The sequence below is a fragment of the Symphalangus syndactylus genome, chromosome 24 (assembly GCF_028878055.3).
Source record: "Symphalangus syndactylus isolate Jambi chromosome 24, NHGRI_mSymSyn1-v2.1_pri, whole genome shotgun sequence".
NCBI classification, from domain to species: Eukaryota; Metazoa; Chordata; class Mammalia; order Primates; family Hylobatidae; genus Symphalangus; species Symphalangus syndactylus.
This window is the reverse complement of record NC_072446.2, coordinates 10,543,282-10,566,845: the sequence shown is the minus strand read 5'-3', so window position 1 is coordinate 10,566,845 and position 23,564 is coordinate 10,543,282. Positions and strand designations below refer to the sequence as shown.

The window sequence follows — 23,564 nt, the reverse complement described above, 5'->3', positions numbered from 1 at the left end:
AAATTTACATCACACACCATGAAAAAAGCCAGTAATCTTGAGAAAAGTCAGTAACATCTGGATGTAAGATACAGTCTTTGAAACACAATCGCAGGCTCTGACTTGACCTGATGTGACCAGATGACGGCGGGCAGAACGGACCTCATAGGCTCCTTGCTGTCCTGCCCCACACACCAGGGACGGGACAGCCTGTGGCTGTGATCAAAGCAAGTGCTCCTCCCACTCCACAGTACCCACCCCCGTCCCCGGGGAACTGTGGTCTCCTGTCTGATTCTATCAATGAGCGGCGCCTCGCCTGGCTGTGAATGTTCTAGAACAAGGACAACATGCGTGTGAAAAGTCCAGTCCAGCACACACAGGGGGCTCTGGGAACATATGCTTCACACCTGGGTGTGACTGTGTGGAGCGTGAGGTGCTGGGAATCTGAAGAAGCCCCGCTTTTCAAGCATCTACGCTCGTGCCGAATGAATGAGGCTTCTCTTTGCAGCTCTACTGACAGCACCCATCACCTTTGCTTCAAGGCCAGCCCAAAACATGCTCTGACCACCCAAAACCCCAGCGTCTCAGTGAGCTCATCAGGTTGTGGCCGAGACGGAGGTGCCCAGATGGCAGCAGCAGACACCAAGCACTCGCCTTTGCTGCCCTCATCAGGATCTCCCGCTCCTGCTCATCCTTCCTCTGCTTTTCGATTTGATCGAGCTGTTCAAAAAACTTGAGCTGTGCCCGGACATCACTCGCCTGCTCGTATCTGTCGTCATCCTACGAAGAAAGTTAAAATACTGCTTGTCATAAATCTGAGAGCCCAGCAAGCAAAGGGGTTGTCTAGCACCACTGGGCCATCCGTGCACAACGCCCTCCCTCCATCCAGTCTGAATGCGGTGAGGACCCGATCCCTCCCACCTTGCAAATGCTGCGCCCGAGAGCTCTATCAATGCTCACGTCCACAGAACGAAGTCTCGTGTTGGCTGTCTCAGGGGCACACTTGTGGGAGAGTGTCCCTTTTATATACTTTGACACGGTCAGATTTTTTAAAGTAACATTTACCTTTTTTGCTGCAACACAGAACTACTTTTACAGCAAGGGCTAAGTGTGTTTATTTTCAGTGCTGCCCTGAAGGCACTGCCTCCCGGCTGTGGGAGCAGGCACCACCTCACCCAGTGTGCCCTTGGAAGAGTGTTCATGTGACTGCTGGTGAGGAAGGCACGTTTTACTTGGAAGAGCTGCTTCATGAGAATAGGACTGTGGCACCTCAGGGTCTGCCAGTTCAGCCCGTGGCCCAGAGAGCGAGGCAGGTGCCACAAAGTGAATAGGATCACCTTCCAAAAGGTAAAACCCGCCAGGCATAGAGGCTCATGCCTGTAATCGCAGCACTTAAGGAGGCCAAGTCAGGAGGATCACTTGAGGCAAGGAGTTTAGGACCAGCCTGGGCTACATCGCGAGTCCCTGTCTCTTTTATTAAAAATACAAAAATTAGTTGGGCGTGGTGGTGTGCGCCTGCAATCCCAGCTACTTGGGAGGCTAAGGCACAAGAATCGCTTGAACCCAGGAGGCGGAGGCTGCAGTGAGCCAAGACTGTGCCACTGCACTCCAGCCTGGGCAGCAGAGTGACATCCTATCTCAAAAAGAAATCTTCCCAAAATCTAGTCCTGTAAGAAATCCAAAACACGTTCAAAAGGAACATGGAGGCACTTGGGACCCACCACCCTCTGCCCGGGTGTGGGGAGGAGGCTTCCAGCCAGCAGACAGTGGGGGCCAACAACATAAAGATGCTCTCCTCGGCAAACAGCCTGTTACCTTGTAAGAAAAGTTCTTCTGCTGAGCCGTTTCTGATATTTTCTCTACAAGATTCTGTAGCCTTTGTTGCGTGGCATGTGATACATAACTTACTACATCTGGATGTAATTCCGTTATACCATGTTTTTTACCTAAAGGTCAGGCAATAAAAACAGTATTTTAAAATCATTAAGCACAGTTCTTTCTTTACGGCTAATCTCTGATCCGGCAGTTACTGCTTTTATACAACCCAAGGGGAGCCCAGAAAGGCTGGTGGAGTGGAAGGCAGCGGTACCCACATTTTACCCAAGAACCACCACCAGCAACCACGTGGAAATCACAAACTCAGACAAAACACATGACCACGTACCAGGTGTGCTCACCTGAAGCTCCCAGGCCCCAGCAGCGCAGCTGTTTAATAAGGACTCAGTTATTAAACACCAACGTACCGATTTCTAATATTCTTCTCTGCAAAGGCGCTTGGAGCAGGAAGGTTTCATCTTTACAGGACCGCGTTAGCGTGCCCACCAATTCAGAGTTGGTGGCTAATATTCTTGCACTTTCTTCTGACAAGTTTACTCCAGCCATCGATGCAACATCATTAATGTCATCATCGTCCCTTGAGGAAAGAAGGAAAGATCATTTTAACTGTACAAGGAATTCATCGGGAGGTGGGCTGGGATGGTAAGGGCAGGAAACCCCACGTGGAAGGCAGGGCCGTGCGGAGGCCAGGCCTCTGTCCTCCCAGCACCTGCACCTGCTGCATCTGCCACAGCAAAGAGGGTGCCTCGCTGCTTTCCTGGAAACTCGATTGTTCTGCGGAAGGAGAGCTGTGAGCTGACGCCGGGTTAACATCTACACACAGATGCGCAGGGGACTCAAGTCCAGAGAAAGCAAAGCCGGGAGCAGCGCGGAGACCTGTGGGGGTCTGATCTATGCAAAGCTTTTCAAAGCCAGAGACAGCATTAAATTCTTTTTAAAGGCTCAGAAAAGTTGGAAGAAGAGTACGCACAATTTTTTCCTGAATCACCTGAAAGTTGCTAACCTGACTTTCCTCCACCCAGAACATTCTGCGCGTGTTTCCTACAGACAAGGGCGTCCCCTCCAGAAGCAGGATGCCATTGAGACCGGGCCATGATGAACGGCCCCTCCCCAGACCCTCCCCCGTGGGCCCCGGTCCCAGCAGCGCCTCTCCCTGCAGGACAGTCTGCGTCCCAATCCCAGCTGCCTGCAGCTGCCACGTCTTGTCCGGCTCCTCGAGTTGGAAGGTTCCTCAGCCTCTCCTGATTCCTGGGCTGCCCCTGACACCTGGAAGGCACAGGCCAGCTGTGTGCAGGACGTCCTCTTCCAGGCTGACTTCGGCCCCCTCGTGAGGAGACGTGGGCTAAGAGTCCTGCTGGGAATTCCACACGCACGCAGCCTCCACTTGCCGCCTCCAGCAGTGTGCTTTGAATGCGAGGCCGGGGGCCTGCCTGGCGTCTCCTGGGGTCGTTGCGTCTCGGGGAGGGGCTCTACAGCAGTTCTCATGCCCAGTCCTCCACGGGCTCCAGGTGCTCACTCAGGGTCTGGCCACGGCTTGGCGTCCCTGGCGGTCACGGGCTGTGACTGAGCTGCACAGCTTAGGGCTCCAGCTGAGGGACCTGGCTGTGAGAGGGAGGCCGCTCTGCTGACATCCACGTCCACGTCATGCCCATGTCCACTGCTCCCTGACACAGGACGGTCTCCGCTCATCTTGTATTTCCTTATCCCAGCCCTGCAATCAGCCTTCTCTCTCAGGAGCCCTTGTCATTTTAGTGGAAAACGGTTTTTAGAAGACGACCTCTGAACACTAGGTGTGCTCAGTGTTACTGGGGCGTTACTGTTCCCAGGACCCTGCGGCGGACAAAGCTAGAAACTTACGGCAAGACCCATGGTTATCCATGCCTGCCGACATGCTGAAACCCAGGGGTTTGCGTCAGCATTCCAATCCTGAGCCAGCCCACAGGGGTCACTCTCCTTTATCCCTTCTGCCAGGCCTCTGACTCCTTGACAGCAAAACACCAAGGCTTCCCGTAGCCTTGATTAATTCTTTCACCCGTGTATGTCCCTAAGTGCCCTCCCTTCTCACTGAGGTATCAGCCTCACGTTGGGCCAAGGCATGCTGGCCACCTCTCCCTGCTTGGGCTGGGACTCTGGCTCAGGCCGCAGCCACTCCCCAGGCCTGCTATGCCCTGCCTGATGCCTTTAGGGATGAAGTGTCTGGGAAAGGGAAAATTCACAGTAAGACTTCCTGAAATACACACAACTCCACCGCCCCTTGATCACAACAGAGATCACTCCAAGCCTCTCCCACTGCTCAAGTCCCATAAGCACCTCCCTGACTGAGGTGATGCTCAGACCAGCGGCTTTCCAGCAGGCCCAGGCAAAGCACAGCATTCCTTTTTCTAGAAACAGGGTCTGTCTCTGTCACCAAGGCTGGCGTACAGTGGTAAAACCATAGCTCACTGTAACACATAACTCCTGGGCAGAAGTGATCCTCCTGCCTCAGCCTTCCAAGTAGCTAGGCCCACAGGCGCACACCACCAAGCCTGGCTAATTTTTTTTGTTTTTGTTGAATAAGGTTTCACTATGTTGTGCAGGCTGGTCTCAAACTCCCGGGCTCAGGCGATCCTCCCACTTCAGCCTCCTGTAGTGCTGGGACTATAAGTGTTGAGCCACTGCGCCTGGCCCAGTACAGCATTTCTGAGGGTTCTGAAGTTGAATACATGGAAAGTGAAGCATTCTACACTATGAATGCAATGAACTCAAAATACTATGTTATATTAAAAAATGAATTTCCTATTAGTTCATATAAAAATAATCAGTTGATTCACTTTCTGGCTATGTGTATGAAGCAAAACCTCTTTGAGCCAACTGTATGGGAAAACACACTTGTGTGAACGTGAGGTCAAAGTGAGCGTGAAGCAGGAGCCTTGGAGCCCCCCGCCACCAGGGCCACGTGGGAAAGACCCATGGGCGGGAATGGAGCAGCACGGACTCTGGACCCTTCTCCGCTCTGGCCACGCTTCTCCAACGTACACAGGCCCATTCCTTACCGAAACGAACCTCCCCCAGGCTCCTTGAGTTTATTTTTCTGTGCAGCAGCTGCTTGTGCCGAGACAGCGGAAAGGGCTTTGGTTCCAGGTAACACGGCGGGTTTCACCACAGGGACTACAAAACAAACACACAGTGGAAACCACACAAGGCTTTTATTAGATCAACTATGTGCTTTGGTGCTTTACAGGCTCAAGGGCACAGCTACCACTCTCCTAATTAGCTACAAGAAAGTTTCCAAAAACTTCAGATTAATAACTCTAAATTACAGTACAAAGTGTAAGCTGTACCTCTCGAGCATTTATTTTCCTATATTTCATCAAGGTTTCTAAAGCACAGGAATGATTACAGATAAAGAAGCTAACCATGGTAAATGCGCAAATAACATTTAAAATCATACTGACAGTGGTGATGGTTACACAACACAGTAAATGAAATTAATGCCATTGAACTAGATACTTAAAATGGCCAATTTTATGTAATGTACATTTTACCACAATTAAATAAAAGCCCAGTGGCAGCTGGCTCTGGGAGCAGCCCTTGGTCTTGAGTGGCCAGGGGCCCGCGAGGCCCTCACCTGGCTGCAGTGGGTTCAGCTGGATCTGCTGAGGCGTGGTGAGCATGATCCGGTTGTGAGGCTGCCGCAGGGCGACCATGGGTGTCTGTGTCAACGTCACCTGCGGGGGCCGGATCAGGGCTCCTGGCTTCGGAGGCTGCTGGATCACCTGAGGCAGAGCCAGCAGAGAATGGTGAGCATGCTCCCCGAGGGCCGGGGGTCACTCAGTCCCTAGCAGGAGGTTCCCTCTTCCCTTCCTTTGCACCCCACGCCCCCAGTAAGAAGCCCTGGGAAGACCCCGTGTGCAGCTCAGCCCCAGCAGGCTGCAGGACCATGCTCTGGGCATGGACGCAGCCAGACCAGGGTAGGACGTGGGCGAGGGGTGCCCATGTGGGCACAGAAGGGGCAAGCGGGAGCAGATCTGCTGCCTGGAAGCTGCCCCTGGGCACTGGTCAGGGCCTGGAGGGGGCGGGTGGCAAAGTGATGCCTGCTGACCTTAGCAACCCAGGATGGGGCAGACTACTGCCCCCCAAACATTAGCAGAAGTGACATTGTTGCCTGGTGGCTACAGGTCAAGTGGTTCTAACTCGTCTGAATTTTTTTTTTTTTTTTTTTTTTTTGAGACAAGTCTTGCTCTGTCTCCCAGGGTGGAGTGCAGTGGCATGATCTCGGCTCCCTGCAGCCTCCGCCTTCTGAGCTCAAGTGACCCCACACCTCAGCTTCCTGAGCAGCTGGGACCAGAGGCGCCCAGCACGTCTGGCTAATTTTTGTATTTTTTTTGTAGAGATGGGGTCTCACCATGTTGGCCAGGTTGGTCTTGAACTCCTAGGCTCAAGCGATCCTCCCAAAGTGCTGAATGACAGGTATGAGCTACCAAACCCAGCTCCCTTTCTGAATTTTCTATAAGAAGGCTGAGGGCTTTTCTACTGGAGTGGGGTTAGAGTTCCTAAGTCTTGCCTGAACTTGACCCTCAAGGGCCCCCACCCACTGCCCCCAGCATGGCCAGCTCTGTCGGCCCAGCCCCTTCTGGGCCCCTCATGGTAGGGTCTGCCCAGCTCTGCTGTCATCCTGCCTCTCACTCTCACCTCCGGCACAAGGCAGAGATCCAAAACCTGACAGCGCTGACCATGGCCTGTGCTCTGGCCCTGTCCCCAGGACGCTGGGGCCCAGAGACATTGGCATCCCTGTCAAAAGCCAATGCTCAAGTCCATAAGGCCTGGCCCCAAACCTCTGGGCCCAGGTGTTTCAGAATTGAGTTGCTATCATTTTGCAAAGGTGCCCTGGCAGGTAAACTCTATGCTGCAGAACATGTGTGGGGGCCTGGGGAAGCGGCCTATAATGCAAACATGTCTTCAACAAAACAGGAACACCCACACAGGACAGGAAGAGCCTCAGGCAGCTCGGGCCACCTGCCGTCAAATGCTCAGGCCAGGCCCTGCGGCACAGGGAACCTGCCATCAAATGCTCAGGCCAGGCCCTGCAGCGCAGGGAACCTGCCATCAAATGCCTGGGCCAGGCCCTGCGGTGCAGGGAGCCTGTCATCAAATCAGGGAGAAGCCTGAGTTCTGCCTCCACAGGCTTCAGGGTGCAGGCAATGGATTGGATGCCCTGGATCCCACTGGCTGCACTCTGCAGACTCCACACGTGGTCAGGAGCCCAGGGAAGCAGAATGCAGAGGGTGATCCTGCTGCCGAACACAGCATCTAATCCTAAAAACACCCATGCTGCTCGTGTGTGCACCAGAGGTCAAAACTTGGCAAGAAAATGATTGCCCACAGGCTGTGCCTCTTAAACAGAACCCACCTTTTGGGTAAACTAGCTCCACTGACTAGTGAATAGGGAAGTTCTGTCCTTACACTACATTAAAGCAAGAGGCACGGCACATCTCTTCCCCTCTGGAGTCAAAAGGAAGGCAAGGAAGCCCTCTCTTTACACAGGAGCTCAGCCCTTCCCGGTGGCCACACTTCCCTGGCCTTTATAAGGGACACCCTCCCTCCATGCCATTTCACCCTGGTCTCCTTGCTACTATCAAGACAAAAACAAATGCAACTTGAACAGAGCACAAGGGCCAGCCCCCTAATGGATACTCCTCACCCAGCTGGTTCTGATGTGTGCACCATCATAACACATACCAGCTCATGATGAGGGAGCCCGCACCACTGTGTTGCTTAAGCTGTCTTTAGAGGAAGAAAACCCCTCTGACATTTTTTAAAAACTGCCCTTTTACGTTTGGTGAATCTCTCTGCCCATGAAAGGGAATGTGTTCAAAATGTAACTCTTCTGGCAAAGACATCCTTTCTCTAGCTGCAGAGCAAACGTCATGACTACAAAACCAAGCAAGCCAGACCCAAACTGCACATAAATGAACCGCTATGAGCAGCCGCAGCTTCGCCTCCCGGGACTCACCTAAATCCACCCTGTGCTGTGAGCTGCTACCCTGCCTCCAGTCTCCTGCCCACCTGTCCCACGCGGATGCCCGTGTCTTATGCTTGGACCACTGCTCCTAATCCAAGAGAACATCTATCTACAAGATCCTCTAAAAACACACTGCATTCATTTACACCAGTAACATCCCTAGACAAGGCAGGGTGGGGATGTGCCGGTGGTTCAAAGCCAACTGAACTATTTCATTTTACTGAGACAAAATACAAAATCCCAGGGCCTCAACCTCTGGTTTCTATTTTAACTATTTAAGGTAATACCCAAGCTTCCTCTAGCAGGAGCCTTCCTGCATGCTTGGAAAAGGTTTCTGAGCCGTGGCCAATTTATCTAAGAAGCTGGCGGGAGCAGAGGCACGGTGGGCTGTGCAGACCAGTCAGGCGGCCCTTCCATACCAGCGGTGTGGGTTGCCCCTGCTTGCCGACGCCGACCTGCGTGGGCTGCGTGAGGCTGAGCACAGGGGGCTGGAGGGCACTGGTCACGGTGGCCGCCGTCTTCCCGGCCGTGCGCTGGACCGAGCTACTCAGCACCACGGCCGTGAGCGCAGTGGTGGCCTGCGAGGCGGGCGGTGGCGGCTGCTGCTGGCTCTGCTGGATGAAGGCCGCGGAGTCGGGGGTCAGCTGTCTCAAGGCGGGTAAGCTCCTCTGGGTGGAAAGACAGACACGAGGGGTCAGGCGGCTGCTCATGCGTCGGTTTTCCTTGCTTAAAAATTCAGAAATACCAACTTTTACAGAAAGTTTTTGAGCTAAATAAGACAGATCTTGGCCCTCACAGCAGCATATCTGGATGTCAAGGGCCAGGACCCCATCCTGCCCTCCCACTAAGCGGGATTATTCCTGATAGCAAATGTCCAAAATGTGTTTAAGAAAACAAACAAAAAGAGACATATTTTTAAAATACTTTTTAAAATATGTTAACATCACTGGAAGAGAAGATTCTGAATGTTCCCAACACATGGAAATAAGTACTCAAGGTGACAGATCCCAAATATCCTGATTCTGTGAGTGTAAACAAAACATAACATGCACCTCATAAATATGTACAAATATACATATTGCTTTTTAAAATGTGCTGATACCAGTGATTACCCAACAGAGACAGCCTGACGCTGTTGAAACCCTTGGTCCTAGCCAGTTTTGCAAATGCTACCCCATTCCCCGTCCCCCTCACTTTCAGGAAGCACACGCCCTTCTCACCACCTTGCGCACGACAGAACCACAAGGCCACAGTGTCAGGGGAGCTCCGGCGTTACAGAAAAACCTAACATTCTGTCCCCAGGCACCGAGTCCCCGGCCCACCCCCGCATTCTGTCCGCAGGCACTGAGTCCCCGGCCCACCCCCGCAGGCAGCACAGGCGCTGTGCACCCTCCACGCTGGAGCATCCTCGCCCCTGCACACTTGGAGCATCTGCACCCCACCCCTCCCTGGCCCTACTGCTCGCAGGCACCGGGGCCTTTGAAATTACCTTCAGGAAAGGCACAAGGTAAGGTTGAGGTGAAGAATTAAGTTCTCGGTATAACCTGCTTGTGAAATCTTCTGCTTCTATTTTTCCATCCTTAAAAATAAAATCCATGTTGAAATTCTGGTGAATGAGATCCCACACACACTTCTGAATCCCGCATCACTCTGGTCTCGTATTTTACGGCTGATTCTGCCCCGAGTTTCACTGGACAGACGAGATGGGAAAGTCTGCGTGCTACACCTTCCACAGGTACACGTGTGACAGGCGTTCACCCTGGACGCTGCAGCGCAGCCAGCTGCGGACCACGTCTCCTCCTGGGAGGGTCACCTGTCTACTTCTTGTCTTTTTCTAAGTCTCTTACTCAATGCCAGTCTTTACTCAGCGTTTACCTGGCACCTACTCGGTGTCAGGCATTTTGCTAGGAGGCAGATCAGCCTAAAAGTAACTCCACTATCAAAGCCAGCACTGCAAGTGCAGTGCTGCAGGAGGTCACAGCGTGCCAGGGGCCACACAGACAGGATCTAGACAGTCAGGGCATCGGCGCCTTCAGGAGCAGACGACAGCTGTGCCCACCCCTGCAAGCGGCCAGGGTGCCCAGAGTCCACAGTCAGACAAAAGGGAGCCCAGAGCAAGAGGGCCAGATCCTGTTTCAGAAACAGAGGCCAGCGTGGCATAAAGGTCGGGAAGACAGGCGACAAGGGTGGGAAGGCGGTGTCTGGACTGAACCCTAAGAGACTCGGAAGACATGGTCAGGCGGGCAAGGAGAAGGCACGGTAAGACCAGCCACTCCAGATCCCCAGGCCATCCCAGTGATGCCAGCATACCCCTGAGCCATGAGACAGCCATGAGGCTGAGGAAGGTGGGCAGCCAAGAGCTCGGCCATGGGTAGAGATCTGGAGCTTGGGACTGTGGGTTAAGGAGAGGGGAGGCTGCCAGGAATCCTCCCTCCCACCTTCTGGCCAGGGGACAGAGTGCTATTCACTGCAACAGAGGTTTCGGGAGGGGTGGGGGCAGGGGTGGGTGGGGACGGCTCTGCCACTGGAGCACGAATGTGCCTCAGCTGGTCTGCTCCATGGGGAGGGGGCTTCTGGTGGCTCAGGGTGCGGAATGCCTGTTCCAGCCGGGACTGCGGACACCCGGGAATTTTGTAAGAGATCACACAGGAGTGGGGAGAGGGCCAGAAGGGAGCTGCTGGGGACCCTGGCCAGAGTGCAGCATGGTTGGCGCAGCCAGAGGAGAAGAGAGCCACAGACAAGGGGCGTAGGCACCGGAAAACGGCAAAGCCCAGGAGACCACCAGGCGCCAGCCCCAGAACACCCAGCCCCAGGAAGGAGTCTCCTTAGCTAGGCCACACACGCCTTCGACAGGTGTGCACCCCTCCCCTCTGCCTGCAGCCTTCCAGAGGAGCTCTCCCTGCTGGCACAGGCCTCCCGGGCACAGGTCACAGCGGCAACAGGTGTCTGTTCTATGCAACAGGCTTTAGGGGAAAGGGAATGTAAAGGCAAGGTTTCTCACCAGTAAATTCTGCACGAGCTCCTTCACGTTAGCTGCTGTCTCTGTCGACTGCTTGCCAGATGAAGCCAGTTTTATTAACGTAGATAGGAAATTTTTACATTTCTTCACGTTTTCCATAGTTTCCTGGATTAAAGTAAAAAGATATAAGTGAAAAATCTTAAAAGGCAGATTTTTGTCACAGCCTTTGGTTACTAAAATATGCGTATGTACAAAAGATACATATATTTCTTCTCTAAACTACTTTCAAGAAAACGCACCACCTCTTGGCCTGTGGACGGGAGTGGAACCCTGGGCCGTGCTCTGAGGGGCAGCCCAGACACATCAGTCACATGGCCACTGAAGTCAGCATCTCCCTCAGCCCCGCAAGGCCACGTCTAGGAATGCAGCTATGCAAATAATTAAAAAAGTGAAAAGAGACTCTGCTACAATGTTGCTGACCATAAGGACAACCTATGCCAATCCAAATGGACACAGAAGGAACCAAATAGGATGTGGTCACTAAAGCAACGAAAAGTACGCAGCAAAGAAACACCAAAAAGGCGTCAAGTGGGGCCCACTGTTTAAAGATGTCTAGTGATACAGGTCGACACTGCAAGTGTGTACAAACAGGTGGCACTGCTGTTTTACAGACTGAACGACAGTCCACCAGTGACTTTTCTGTTTAAAGATGTCTATCGACACAGGCCGACACTGCGAGTATGTACAAACGGGTGGCACTGCTGTTTTACACACTGAACGCGACAGTCCACCAGTGACTTTTTCAAAGGCAGGTGTTTGGGCTTCTGCTGTTTGTAGACTTCTGTGGTCTGAGGCCCTCGGGGCCCACCTCACGCAGCACAGCAGCAGAGCCCCACGCGCTCACGTGGGCCCCAGACCGTTCACTGCTTTGTGAAGCAGGCAGCGAGCGGTCTGGGACAGAAGCCGGCCTGAGGTCTCAAGGCTGCATTTTCTGACCTGCGCCACGGGCCTGACCATCTTTGAAGGCACGGAAAGGAGCGGCTCTTACCGTGGCAGCTGAGGAAGTGGTGGTCGCCCCTGGAACCGTGCGCTGAGGAGTCCCCGTCTGAACAGCCGTCGCCGTCCCAAGTGAAGCCGTCTGGGCAGCGCCACCCAGAACAAGCTGAGGCTACAAGAATCCAAAACACAAGGTAAGGGCATCTCACGCTACCGGCTGACGAGGGGGAGACCAGCCTCACGCCCAGCAAAAGAAAACAAGCCTCCCCGCGGTGGCCAGGATGCCCAGGACCCCGGCCACCTGCCAGCCAGCTGGACACGGGAGTGCTGCTGGGACGTCTGCCCTGTGCCCTGACGACCTCAGTCCTGAGTGCATGAGGAAGGCATGATTTGCACCTGCATCAAAAACGGACGTTCACAAAGCCAGGCACTGCAGAGACCCCAGTCCTCAGAAGTCCATGGAAAAAGTCACATAGCAACCAGAGTAAATAATCCTAAGAGGCAACCCAGATCCCCATCTCTCAGAAATCAAAACAACAAACAGAAGAACGGCTCCTGAAAGCTCCATCCTCCCAGGTGCAGAGGTTGGCTACAGGGCGGTCAGGGCTCCACAGCCTCAGCCTCCCACAGGGGAGGGTCCCCAGCTCCCTGCAGTCACCCAAACCTACATTTCTTTACTCCCTAAAAGTGAGTGTCAACAAGAAGCCTCCCACAGAGGGGAGTTTTCAGAGCAGATTCAAGCAATGGAGGATGGGTCATCAGTGTCAAACTGTCAGAAAGGAGGGGCTGCTTTGCTAAGCAAATGAACAGCCAGACGCCAAAAGGTAGCTCAGACAACTCAGTGGCCTGTACTCGATTCCTAACATTTCCATTCTACATGAATAATCAGAATGCAAATGTTTACTGATAGTTTAAACTAGTACTTTTCCAATGTATAAATCTAGCAGTCAACATCTCTCTCCAATTTTTTAAACACTCCTTTGCAACTTCTGAAAGCAGGGGGCAGTGTAAGCCTGAGAATGGCTCTGGAGCAGCGAGCGCAGCTCCCTCCCGGTGGGTGCAGCCCCGCCAGCACGAGTGAAGCAGCTCCGAACCAGCCCCGCTTGAGAGGGGTGCGGAAGGGCTGTGAGGAGGCAGCAGGTGGAGGGACTGTTTCTAAGCCTGTGTATCGTTTCACTTGTAACAAGAAGCATGGATTTTTTTTAACGGACAAACATCAAATAAAAACCTCCAGTGAAGAAAATGTAAAAGGACACACCAAGCTGCTGCTTCTGGACCCCGGGAGTACCCAGGACCCACCTCATCTTTTGGGAGTTTTCTTTCCCATCAGAACTGACTCCTCACACTTACTTCCGCTCCTAAGAACACAGATTTCACTCGGATGATATCCAGATTGTGTCTGCCACTAAGTATAATGCAAAAACTTAACCATAAGCTCCCCTACCCTCTCAGAAAAGTCACTGTAACCAAAAATCCAGACGCACCAATCAGAGCACAGGACTGAGCAAGCTCCTTCAGGGAAAACACCAAGGGCGGGGCCTGCACCAAAGGCCAGCACACATCTCCCTGGTACCGAACCGCCCTTCCACCCACTTTCACCCACTGCAGCCGCAGCCAGCCAGGACATGACCCAGTGAGGGTGGAAGAGCCAGGGTTGTGGGGGGAGCTGCCCCTGGAGTCCACACCCCCTGGGGCTCAGCCTCCATTTCACCACTGAGCAATAGGAACAGGGCCTGTGGCACTGAGGCACGGACTCTGGATCTCTCGGAAGCGCGTCCAGGCCCACTGCCTGGCTCACAGCAGGTGCTTCACCAGCAGTGACCAACGCCATAAGAGACCTACACATCCAGGGACGCTCACAGACACCAGGCGACCAAGAAAAACCCCTGAACCATTTTTCTCCCAGCTGCTGCCTGCTGACTGCCCAAAGAAGGCTGCTTCCCTCACCAGATGCGTCTGACCGGCCAGCCCCTTCCCCTCCACACACCTCCGCCGCCCCCTCCAGAACAGCCTGGCCTGCACACAAGCCCTTCTGGGATCTGCAGGCCAAAGGCTGAGCTGTCAGGAGCATCAGCACCACTAGGAGAGGTGCTAGCAGGGCCAGCACCTGCTCTGGGACACGCTCCTCTCTGCAGATGAAAATGCTGTTCTAGAAACCAGCGGCCACCAGGGTGGATACAGAACCCTTCTAGAGAACTATGCTCTCACTACGGACAAGGGACATGAGCGGCAGGTGGCAGCATGGCGTGGCAGGCACCGTGCAGGTGGCATGGCCGGGAGTGAGTCGCAGAACCTCCCTCGCCTCAGCGTAAGCGCCGCACCACGAGATGAAAGGAGCGATGTCATCTGCTTCCCAGGGTGCGGTGAAAATTACAGTCCATGTGCCTGCAACAGTGAGAGCGACGCCTCGGCCACATTCACCTCAGCGACAGCTGCCGTCCTCAAGTTACACACAAGGCCACATGTGCACACACACACTGTCCTCACCGCAGGCTGCTTCTGCTTCAGACATGCCTTACGATGAAGTATTAGTAAGGACATAGTTTTAATGCTTCCAACACGGTGGAAAGCTTGAACAGTGCTGCTAGTGTTAAATTCTGTGTGACTAAAAAAAAAAAAAAAAAAAAAAAAGAAATCCTGACATCCCATGTTGGTGGTCAAAGAAAAAGCACTTTCTTCACAGAGAACCTTCCTCCCCAGATTTGACGTAGTATCCAGTTTAAAAAAAAAAAACTCCTAAGGCCTGATCTCTGCATCAAAGAAATCACACTTCATGGCCCCTGCAGCCTCAACAGATCCGCCGTCCGCCCTCTCACCTGGACGCCGGGCGAGCGCTGCAGGGTTGCACTGGGCTGCACCGTTGTCTGGGCCTGAGACACTTGCTTAATTATAGTAGTTGGGGTCACCTGCCGTGCAATGATAGGTGTTCCAGGTGCCTGAAAAATAAGCAGAGTCACCTAAAACGAGCGCAAGTAAAAGGAATTCCCACCCCCAGGTACACAGAAATTATTCCTTCCATATGTAACTAGTATATCCGAGTGGGTCCCAGGCTTATCCGTGATCTGCAATGAAGCCACTGTAATTCTAAAGTTTTCTTACCAAAGAACAAGTGTATGACAAACAGTTTCCTATACGACAATAAACATATTAGGCTTCTTAACAGAGTCTACAAAAGGTCATCTCTGAAGAACGCAGGTATCTAGAAATCAGTCCTCGTGCTGCTGGCATGTGACCTCATTAACAATCACTAAAAAGGGTGCAAAGGCAGACAGCCAGTGCTGCAGAGGGGTAGGGAGGTGGCCGCCCCTAGGCTAGATGGCCAGTCAGTGCCAGAGAGGGGAAGGAAGGTGGCCGCCCAGGACAGAGGGACGCCACAAGTCCTGAGCCCATGAAGTTTGGAGAGAGACTGACATGGAAAGAGCAGATGGCAGACTGCAACGGGATGCCCACAGTGCAAGTGAAGCCACGAGTGTCTTCCACGGTGTCCCACTCAGCAGACAGATGCTGCGGACTTGAGGACACTGTTCTGTGCTACTTCAGATCTGGGTGGTCTCTGGCAGCCTCCGGCACGTCCGTCTACGTCCCTGTCTATGGGACAGAGGCACAACTCCAGAGGGTACGCAGGTCACGTAGCAAGAGGAGAATGCTGATCAAGTCATTCCAGTCTTCACAAACCTGCCAGGTCATTCAGAGCAGCAGGGTCACAGTGCCAGGGAAACACGGCAGGAGACGGAGCAGGAACACGCAGCGTGTGGGCACGTGCAGGTGACAGTCATGGGGCCAGACACAGACACACGCCAGGAGAGGCGAGTCCCGGGCACTCTGCCCTCCAAGTCAGAATCCGTGCTCCCTACCACAGCTCGGGAGTCGGGAGCTTCGGCCCTGAAGGCTGACGCGGTTTTGTGTGTGTGTGCGGCCCTCATGCGCCCCCTAACAGCAGCAGCCAACCCCACTCGCACACAGCGGCTCCAGGACTCTTGGTGCCTTAAGAGTCTCCATGCGGCGCTGGTGGCGGTCCTGCCAGTGGGGTCCTAGCACCATCTCTACTTTGCAGATGAGGGGACAGGCACAGGAAGGTGAAGCCACAGGGAGAGAAGGGAAGGGGCCGGGGCGGCCAACCCTGGACTGCTCACTTTGACCCCACTCGGCCGGCCCTGCAGTGGGCTGCAGGAGCTGGCATCTCTGAGCCGGGCACGGCCCTGCCACCGAGAGGAGGACAGGAGAGCAGCGCCGTCCCAGGCCCAACCTGGATGGGACCGGGACGCCGCCTACACTTCTCAGTCCTCGCTACCACGGCTGTGCCTGGCCCTTGCAGGCTTCCCCAGCATGCGTGGGGAGAGGGGCTGGGCAGGGAAGGGGTTCGCACTCCAGGGCACACGTGCACTCACCTGTACGGTGGAGATCTGGACGGGAGGGGCACTTGTGGGGGTGGCAGGGCGAGGCGCCATGGTGGTCTGAGGCTGGGCATGGGCCTGCGCCTGCATTTGGGCCAAGGCCTGCTGAGGAATCATTAACAACTGCCCATTCTCACTTCGGACGAGGACCATTCCTGCAGACAAAGGAGACCTGGAGTCAGGAACGCACCCACCCCAGAGCCATGAGGAGGCCCTGGCCTGACCCAGGGGAAGCTGACAGCTGTGAGAAGGAAAAAAAGGTTGTAACGAATCCCCCAAACTTGAAACACACTTGTGAGTCAAGATGGTATACAAGACAAAAAAACTGTAAAGGTTGTTAAAAGGCCATGGAAAAAAAATGGCACCTGAGCCTTCCTTTTATGAATGAGCCGGACAGCAAGGCAGTGTAGCAATGGCTTCCACCGGCCACACCACGTGCCCCCATGCCCCCAACCGGCCCACACACCCCACAGACATGCCAGTCTCCTTGCCCCCACCTCCTGCCTGTGCCAGGGCCACGTTGGCTGGGCTGGGCCTAGAGGGCACAACTATGTCTACGGCCCACCCTCCAGGGTCTCCCAGCCTGCTGTCCTGTGACACCCAGACCCAACAGAGGGAGGGTGGGCCACGAGGCTCCTCACCAGAACCCTCCTCTCGGGAGGCAGGGCAGTGCTGCCCCCACGCTGCCCTGACAACCACAACACAGGCGCAGAGATGCGACGCAACCCTTAGGACAGGAGAACCATTTGCCCTTCATGGTTCTTGAGCTAAATCATGGGAAAGCAAATCCTACCATTTAGGTTTGGCATTAATTTTAGCTTCAAAAAACAGCAACCAGTTATATCACAAATTCCATTAGAAACAGTAACACAATTGTCCAACTTTTAAATTTAACTTCCCATGACAGAGGTGGGGATGCAGCTGTGGGAGCCGGGCTATAAACACTGCACTCTTTCCCGAGTGAAGCCTCGGCAGACGGCCCAGCACCACGGAGCTGAAAAACTAAACACGCGTGCAATGAGGCACCGCCGCCGGCCGTCCCCACCACCCATCACACACTGGCCAAGCCAGAGGGCACAGGGGGCGGCCATTGCGTTTCCCAGCCTCTCCTTCCTCCCCCTTATGGAGAATGGAAAACGATAACCTCGAAAAAGATGAAGTAAGGCCTGAAAACCTCCTGTTGGTCATGATGACAAGTGAGCGTGGGGCTTCCTCCTCCTGCGCTATGACGCTGGGGCACTCTCAAGCGCTGTCGGGCTCCAGCTCTTTGGAAACTCAGCATGGTATCAAGAATAATGGTGATGCCTCTCCTGGGTTAACATCTAAAATTCTTATCCAAAAACCCACATTTATGCCCATTAAGAAAACTTCCCCCCAAAACAACCCTTTCAAAATAAGCCACGCTGAAATCAAACAAAAACCAAACACCCAGCTGCAGCGAATAACCTGCTGGAATCTCCAAGCCTGGAGCTCAGCAACGAAGTAGCAGGAAAGGCCTCCAAGGCTCCATCTACAAGTCTGTGCCCACAGTGCCCAAGGACAGCCTTCAAGCCAGGTGGGCAGTCATCAGCCATGTGGCCGCCAGAGCTGCTGCGAGTCACGAGGGAGAGTTCCACTCTCACCCAAGCACACGCGGGGCCTGGGGACCCCAAAACAAGACACCTGGTAAATACCCCCATGTATGTGATGATTATTATGGAGTGTCAACTTCATTGAAGGATGCAAAGTATTGTTCCTGGGTGTGTGTGTGAGGGTGTTGCCAAAGAAGGTTAACATTTGAGTCAGCGGACTGGAAGAGGCAGACCCAGCGTCAGTGTGGCTGGGCACCGTCTAATCAGCTGCCAGTGTGACTAGAATAAAGCAAGCAGAGGAACGTGGAAGGACTGGACTGGCTGAGTCTTCCGGCCTCCATCTTTGTCCAGAGCTGGATGCTTCCTGCCCTGGAACATCAGACTCCAAGCTCTTCGGCTTTTAGACTCTTGGCCTTACACCAGTGGTTTGCCAGGGGTTCTCAGGCCTTTGGCCACAGACTGAAGGCTGCACTGTCGGTTTCCCTACTTTTGAGATCTGGGGACTCGGACTGGCTTCCTGGCTCCTCAGCGTGCACACGGCCTATTGAGGGACTTCACCTTGTGATCCTGAGAGTCAGTTCTCCTAATAAACTCCCCTTCATAGATTCATCTCTCCTATTAGTTCTGTCCCTTTGGAGAACACTAATACAATGTCCTCAAACCCAACACTTCATTCACCGCATTCAGAGACACCTGATCCTCCCCCTCAAGAATTCTGAGAAGCCAGGGTGAGTGTGGTGGCTCACGCCTGAAATCCAGCACTTTAGGAGGCCAAGGCGGAGGGATCGCTTGAGGCCAGTTTGAGACCAGACTGGGCAATATAGTGAGACCCCATCTCTACAAAAAAAAATTTTTTTTTAATTAGCCAGGCATGGTGGCACACCTGTATAGTTCCAGCTACTTGGGAGGCTAGGGTGGGAGGATCATCTGAGTCCAGGAGTTGGAAGCTGCAGTAGGCTATGATCGCATCATTGCACTCCAGCCTGGACCACAGAGTGAGACCCCATCTCCTAAAAACAAAAAAAAGTTTTGTTTTTTTTTTTTTTTTTTTTTTTTTTTTTGAGACGGAGTCTCGCTCTGTCGCCCAGGCTAGAGTGCAGTGGCGCAATCTCGGCTCACTGCAAGCTCCGCCTCCCGGGTTCACGCCATTCTCCTGCCTCAGCCTCTCCGAGTAGCTGGGACTACAGGCGCCCGCCACCGCGCCCGGCTAATTTTTTGTATTTTTAGTAGAGACGGGGTTTCACCGTGGTCTCGATCTCCTTTTTAAGGAATTCTGAGAAGCCAATAATGGATGCAGACTTAAGTGCACATGTGGGAATGGGACGGAAACAGGACAAAGGAGACTTCAGTGTCCCAGTGCCTCCACACCCAACGTCAAACCTGACAATCTCACAGTGAGTGAAGAGACTTTAATTATCAGGAGTTTTGTGCTTTAAAAAACTGCATCCATGGCTGGGCGTGGTGGCTCACGCTTGTAATCCCAGCACTTTGGGAGGCCGAGGCGGGCGGATCACGAGGTCAGGAGATCGAGACCACAGTGAAACCCCGTCTCTACTAAAAACACACAAAAAAATTAGCCGGGCGTGGTGGCGGGTGCCTGTAGTCCCAGCTACTCGGAGAGGCTGAGGCAGGAGAATGGCGTGAACCCAGGAGGCGGAGCTTGCAGTGAGCCGAGATCGCGCCACTGCACTCCAGCCTGGGCGACAGAGCGAGACTCCATCTCAAAAAAAAAAAAAAAAAAACTGCATCCAAGGCCGGGCGCGGTGGCTCACGCCTGTAATCCCAGCACTTTGGGAGGCCGAGGCGGGTGGATCACGAGGTCAGGAGATAGAGACCATCCTGGCTAACACGGTGAAACCCCATCTCTACTAAAAACACACACACACAAAAAAAATTAGCCAGGCGTGGTGGCGGACCCCTGTAGTCCCAGCTACTCGGGAGGCTGAGGCAGGAGAATGGCATGAACCCAGGAGGCGAAGCCTGCAGTGAGCTGAGATCGCGCCACTGCACTCCAGTCTGGGCGACAGAGCGAGATTCTGTCTCAAAAAATTAAAATAAAACAATAATTTAAAAAAATTGCATCCCAAAAATTAGCCAGGTGTGGTGGTGCATGCCTGTAATCCAGCTACTTGGGAGGCTGAGGCAGAATCGCTTGAACCTGGGAGGCGGAGGTTGCAGTGAGCCAAGATTGCACTCCAGCCTGGGTGACAGAGCAAGAGTCCACCTCAAAAAAAAAAAAAAAAAGGATCCAGAGATATTCAAAGGAATGCGTTTTAAAAAAAAAAAAAAAAAGTATTAACAAAATAGCAATGTGGTTAAAATTCTAACAAAATAAAAGTGGCATTCTGGACATCACAAAAGTGTAAGGAAACAGCCATGGGTCACTGTGAAATGTGCCCTATGGTCGGGCCCAGTGTCCCTTGTGGTCAGGAAAAAAGTTGGAGAAGGAATCAAACGTCCCACAAGAAGTGACCATGTGACTTCAGGCAGGTATAACGTAGCCTCTCGAGGCATTGAAGATATCTGTGAACCAAGGGCAAGTGGCCACGTCTCCTAAGTCGAACTGAAGTTTGCTTCCAACAAACAGCACATAGGAAGTGCTGTCACTGGGGACTTTCTTGTCCGCCTCCCTGGTTATTGTATCACAGCCTGACTGTACCAAAAAGCAAAGTCAGACACTGTGTGATGGTCTGAGGACACTCAGAACACCAACGGCGGCATCCACGTCATGTTTCCGAGATGTTCTCACAGTTCTGGGTCCTGTGAGCTCTCTTTACGGACAAATAATCCAGCAGCATCTATTCACGCCAAGGCAAAGAAGTGCAACTCCATCTCAAGAAATAACTAATTTAAGAGTAATCAACCGTGGTTACGGGCGGCACCTGACCTACGAAAGGCAGCCACCCCTCGTGCCTCTACTCCTCTCTCTGCACCTGCAGGAGGGTACACGTGGCAGGTGTGACCCCCACCCCGCCCCACAGATGGGACACCAAGGCCAGGGCGGAAGGTTCTGAGAGCTCCCTGGAGAGAGCCGCGTGGGACACTGGCCGCATCCCCACCCAGGTCTTTGTGAGGAATGCAGAGAGGTGCCAAGGATGACAGGGAGCAGGGCTCTCGGATACAGAGGCACAACCGGCTCCACGCACCCAGCCCTCGAGTCAGGGAGGAAGCAGTCAAACCTGCAACAAGAAACACGACATCCGTCCCAAAGACCCTCAGCATCCTCGTCCAACAAAGATGGGCAATTCCAGGTGGTGATGGGATGGGGCATAGCCCTGAAGGTCATTAACAGTTAAGGTCAGGAAGCTGGGGCCTGGGACCCTGCCTCCTGACCCAGCCACCGTGGCCACCGCCGCCTCCCCCACAACCTCCCCAGCTCGCAGCCCCTCTCTCTGCCCTACCCCACCTTCCTGAAGACTCCTTCATGGCACAGCCAAAAACCCACACCAGCCAATGTGCACATACAACCACCACCACGTGTCGGGGTCCAGCTAACAGAACCGCACTGGGGCTTTCTTTTCTAATTGTCCTAATGTCTTCCTTACCATAGAAAGAAGTGTTCTTCACAGAAAATTTAAGAAGTGCAGAGAAGTACAAGAACAATGGAAACCTCCTGAAGCCCCTCTCCTGACTGGCACAGCTCAGGTGCCACCCAGCCTGCACTGTGCACTTGGAAGCCGTAAGGACCACAGGGGCCGCCCGCCCGAGTTCCCTGCCGGCTCCCCTGTTCCCTGCCCGCTCCCCGGGCGCACTTCCCATGGCAGTAAACATTCTTCAGAAACATAACTGTCCGTGGCTACATACTATTTCATCCAAAATGTGTTTGTAACTTCCTTTTGGTGAAGATTTAAGCTATTTTCTATTTTTCATCATGGTGAAAATGTAGGTTTTGAAACTGAAACAGTGTGAAACTCTCTCCACTCTCCCAGCGGTTCAAGGCCACACTGCTTGAGGCGGGCAATGCAGAGCCAGCAGCGGCAGCCAGACGCCTCCCTGGGGAAGGAGCAGCGTGCACCCCCTCCAAAGCCTGGCCAGTGGCCAGTGGTGACCAGTGCCTCCCCCGGAGTCTTCCAGCGACCCACGTCCCCAGCTCAGCATGCCGTCACCAATTCCCACAGTGTGAGTGAATCCCACCCTCCCTGAGGAGAAACACCAGGGTTCTTACCCCACACACGACAGTTTTCCTGATTCCTTTCGTAGGTAACACTTTTACTGTACTTGAAGCCAAAATGCAGAGCACGCGAAGCTGCGCCACAACCACACAGGCACCTGCCCCCTGGGAACCCCCACCTGCGGGGGAAATGCCTTCGCCGGGTGCCACAGGCCGCCCCAGCACTCTCAGCACAAACCCCGGCCCTGGGCCTGGGCCTGGGGCTGTGGACTCCGCCCTGGCCTCCTGAGGCCCAGCCCCGGCTACCTCTTGGCCCTGCACCGCCCGCACTGGCTTAGCTCTGTCTGTGGCTCTCCTGTGTAGCCCAGGTCAGGACACATCCCTCCACAGGGGTCCACGTTCACCTCTGCCAAACCCAGGGCTGTGACCGTCCTGGTATGCAAGTCACTCGGGAGCATGGCCCCAACCCCAACCCGGGAGGACAGGCCCCTGTGGATTCTGAGAGGGGCATTTCCTCCCTCCCGACGCACAGGACAGGCTGCAGGGACCGCTGTGCCCTCTGCCAGTGGGGGGCTCTTCCTGGTCCTGAGGGGCTCTCAGACCCACATCTCCTACTGAGGCTACAGGGCTCTCTGGCACAAGCATCAGGGGCACGGAGCCAGGCATAAACAGCCGCCCCTGCCAGCCCACGGGGACACAAGGTCCCAACCCTCAGCTGCTGTCCAGCTCCACATCTGAGCCCTGCTGGTTTTCCTTATTTTCTAGAAAGCTAAACTCTTCATTTAAAAGAACACTTATCCAACTTCCCCAGCCTTTCTGGGTGTCTGGTAAAGTGAAGGTTTGTTAGGACTTCTGTCCCATCTCACCGTCATGTCACAGCTCAATACCAGCCCCTCCACCAGATGGGCAAACAGCCAGGGACCACCAGCCACCTGAGGAAGGCCCAGCATCAACCCAGACACCAAAGCAGTGAACTGATCAAAATAAGCAAGAAACCGTCTTCAAAATCACAAAGATTATCCAATACAACAGTCAAATTAAAAATTCCTGGGATTACCAGACGACAGCACCGAGGCACTCCCCCTGAATACGGTATAGAAAAAGAGTGGACACTTGGAAGAACAGATGAGAAAATGTGAAGTAGCAGTCCAGAAAACCCAACAGGTGATCAACAGAAATTCTAGGACAGAAAGGAGAGCAGTTGCTGGAGCCAGAGTGAACATGAGGAAGGAGGCGCACACCAGCCTCACTGCAGAAGCCAGACCACTGGGAAGGAAAGACCTTCCCTGTGTTTCCAGGGGAAAAACACAGATCCCAGCCACAGTACGGGGAAGGAGAGCTCAGCAGCCCTGAGAGCTCCACAGAAACGGGAAGAGATGGCCAGCACCTTCGAAACCCCGCGGGAAATTACCTTCCACCTGGAACTCAACGCCAGGCTAAACCACCCACCAAGGCTCAGAAGCAAAAAAAGGCATTTCAGACACACTAGGTCTCAAAAAAAGGTATATTCTGTAAGAAAGGAGAAGCCACTTAAACAAGGGAATAAGTGAAGAAAACAAAAGACAGGACCCAGGAAACATGGGACTGAACCCAAAGGAAACAAGGGGACTCTCACGGATGAAGCAGAAGGGAGGAACAGGCATGGCCAGGCACAGGGTCCAGAGTGCCAGGGCGCTTGGGCTGGCTGCAGGGCAGTAAGCACCTGGGAACACGAAGC

The 23,564-nt window shown here is 53.7% G+C and overlaps 1 protein-coding gene across 1 annotated transcript in view; it reads right to left on the bottom strand.

Annotated features, from left to right (window-relative positions):
* The window catches only part of TAF4 (TATA-box binding protein associated factor 4), a 90,010-nt gene that overhangs the window by 23,265 nt on the left and 43,181 nt on the right, over positions 1–23,564 (bottom strand). The window contains exons 2-12 of the mRNA XM_055265569.2: positions 16,160–16,320; positions 14,588–14,707; positions 11,824–11,943; positions 10,818–10,940; positions 9,306–9,395; positions 8,236–8,484; positions 5,423–5,570; positions 4,848–4,962; positions 2,223–2,392; positions 1,795–1,925; positions 634–759 (exon numbers count right to left, since the gene is read on the bottom strand). Of these exons, the coding sequence (XP_055121544.2) occupies positions 634–759; positions 1,795–1,925; positions 2,223–2,392; positions 4,848–4,962; positions 5,423–5,570; positions 8,236–8,484; positions 9,306–9,395; positions 10,818–10,940; positions 11,824–11,943; positions 14,588–14,707; positions 16,160–16,320 (1,553 nt within the window). The remainder of the gene's footprint in view (positions 1–633; positions 760–1,794; positions 1,926–2,222; positions 2,393–4,847; positions 4,963–5,422; positions 5,571–8,235; positions 8,485–9,305; positions 9,396–10,817; positions 10,941–11,823; positions 11,944–14,587; positions 14,708–16,159; positions 16,321–23,564) is intronic.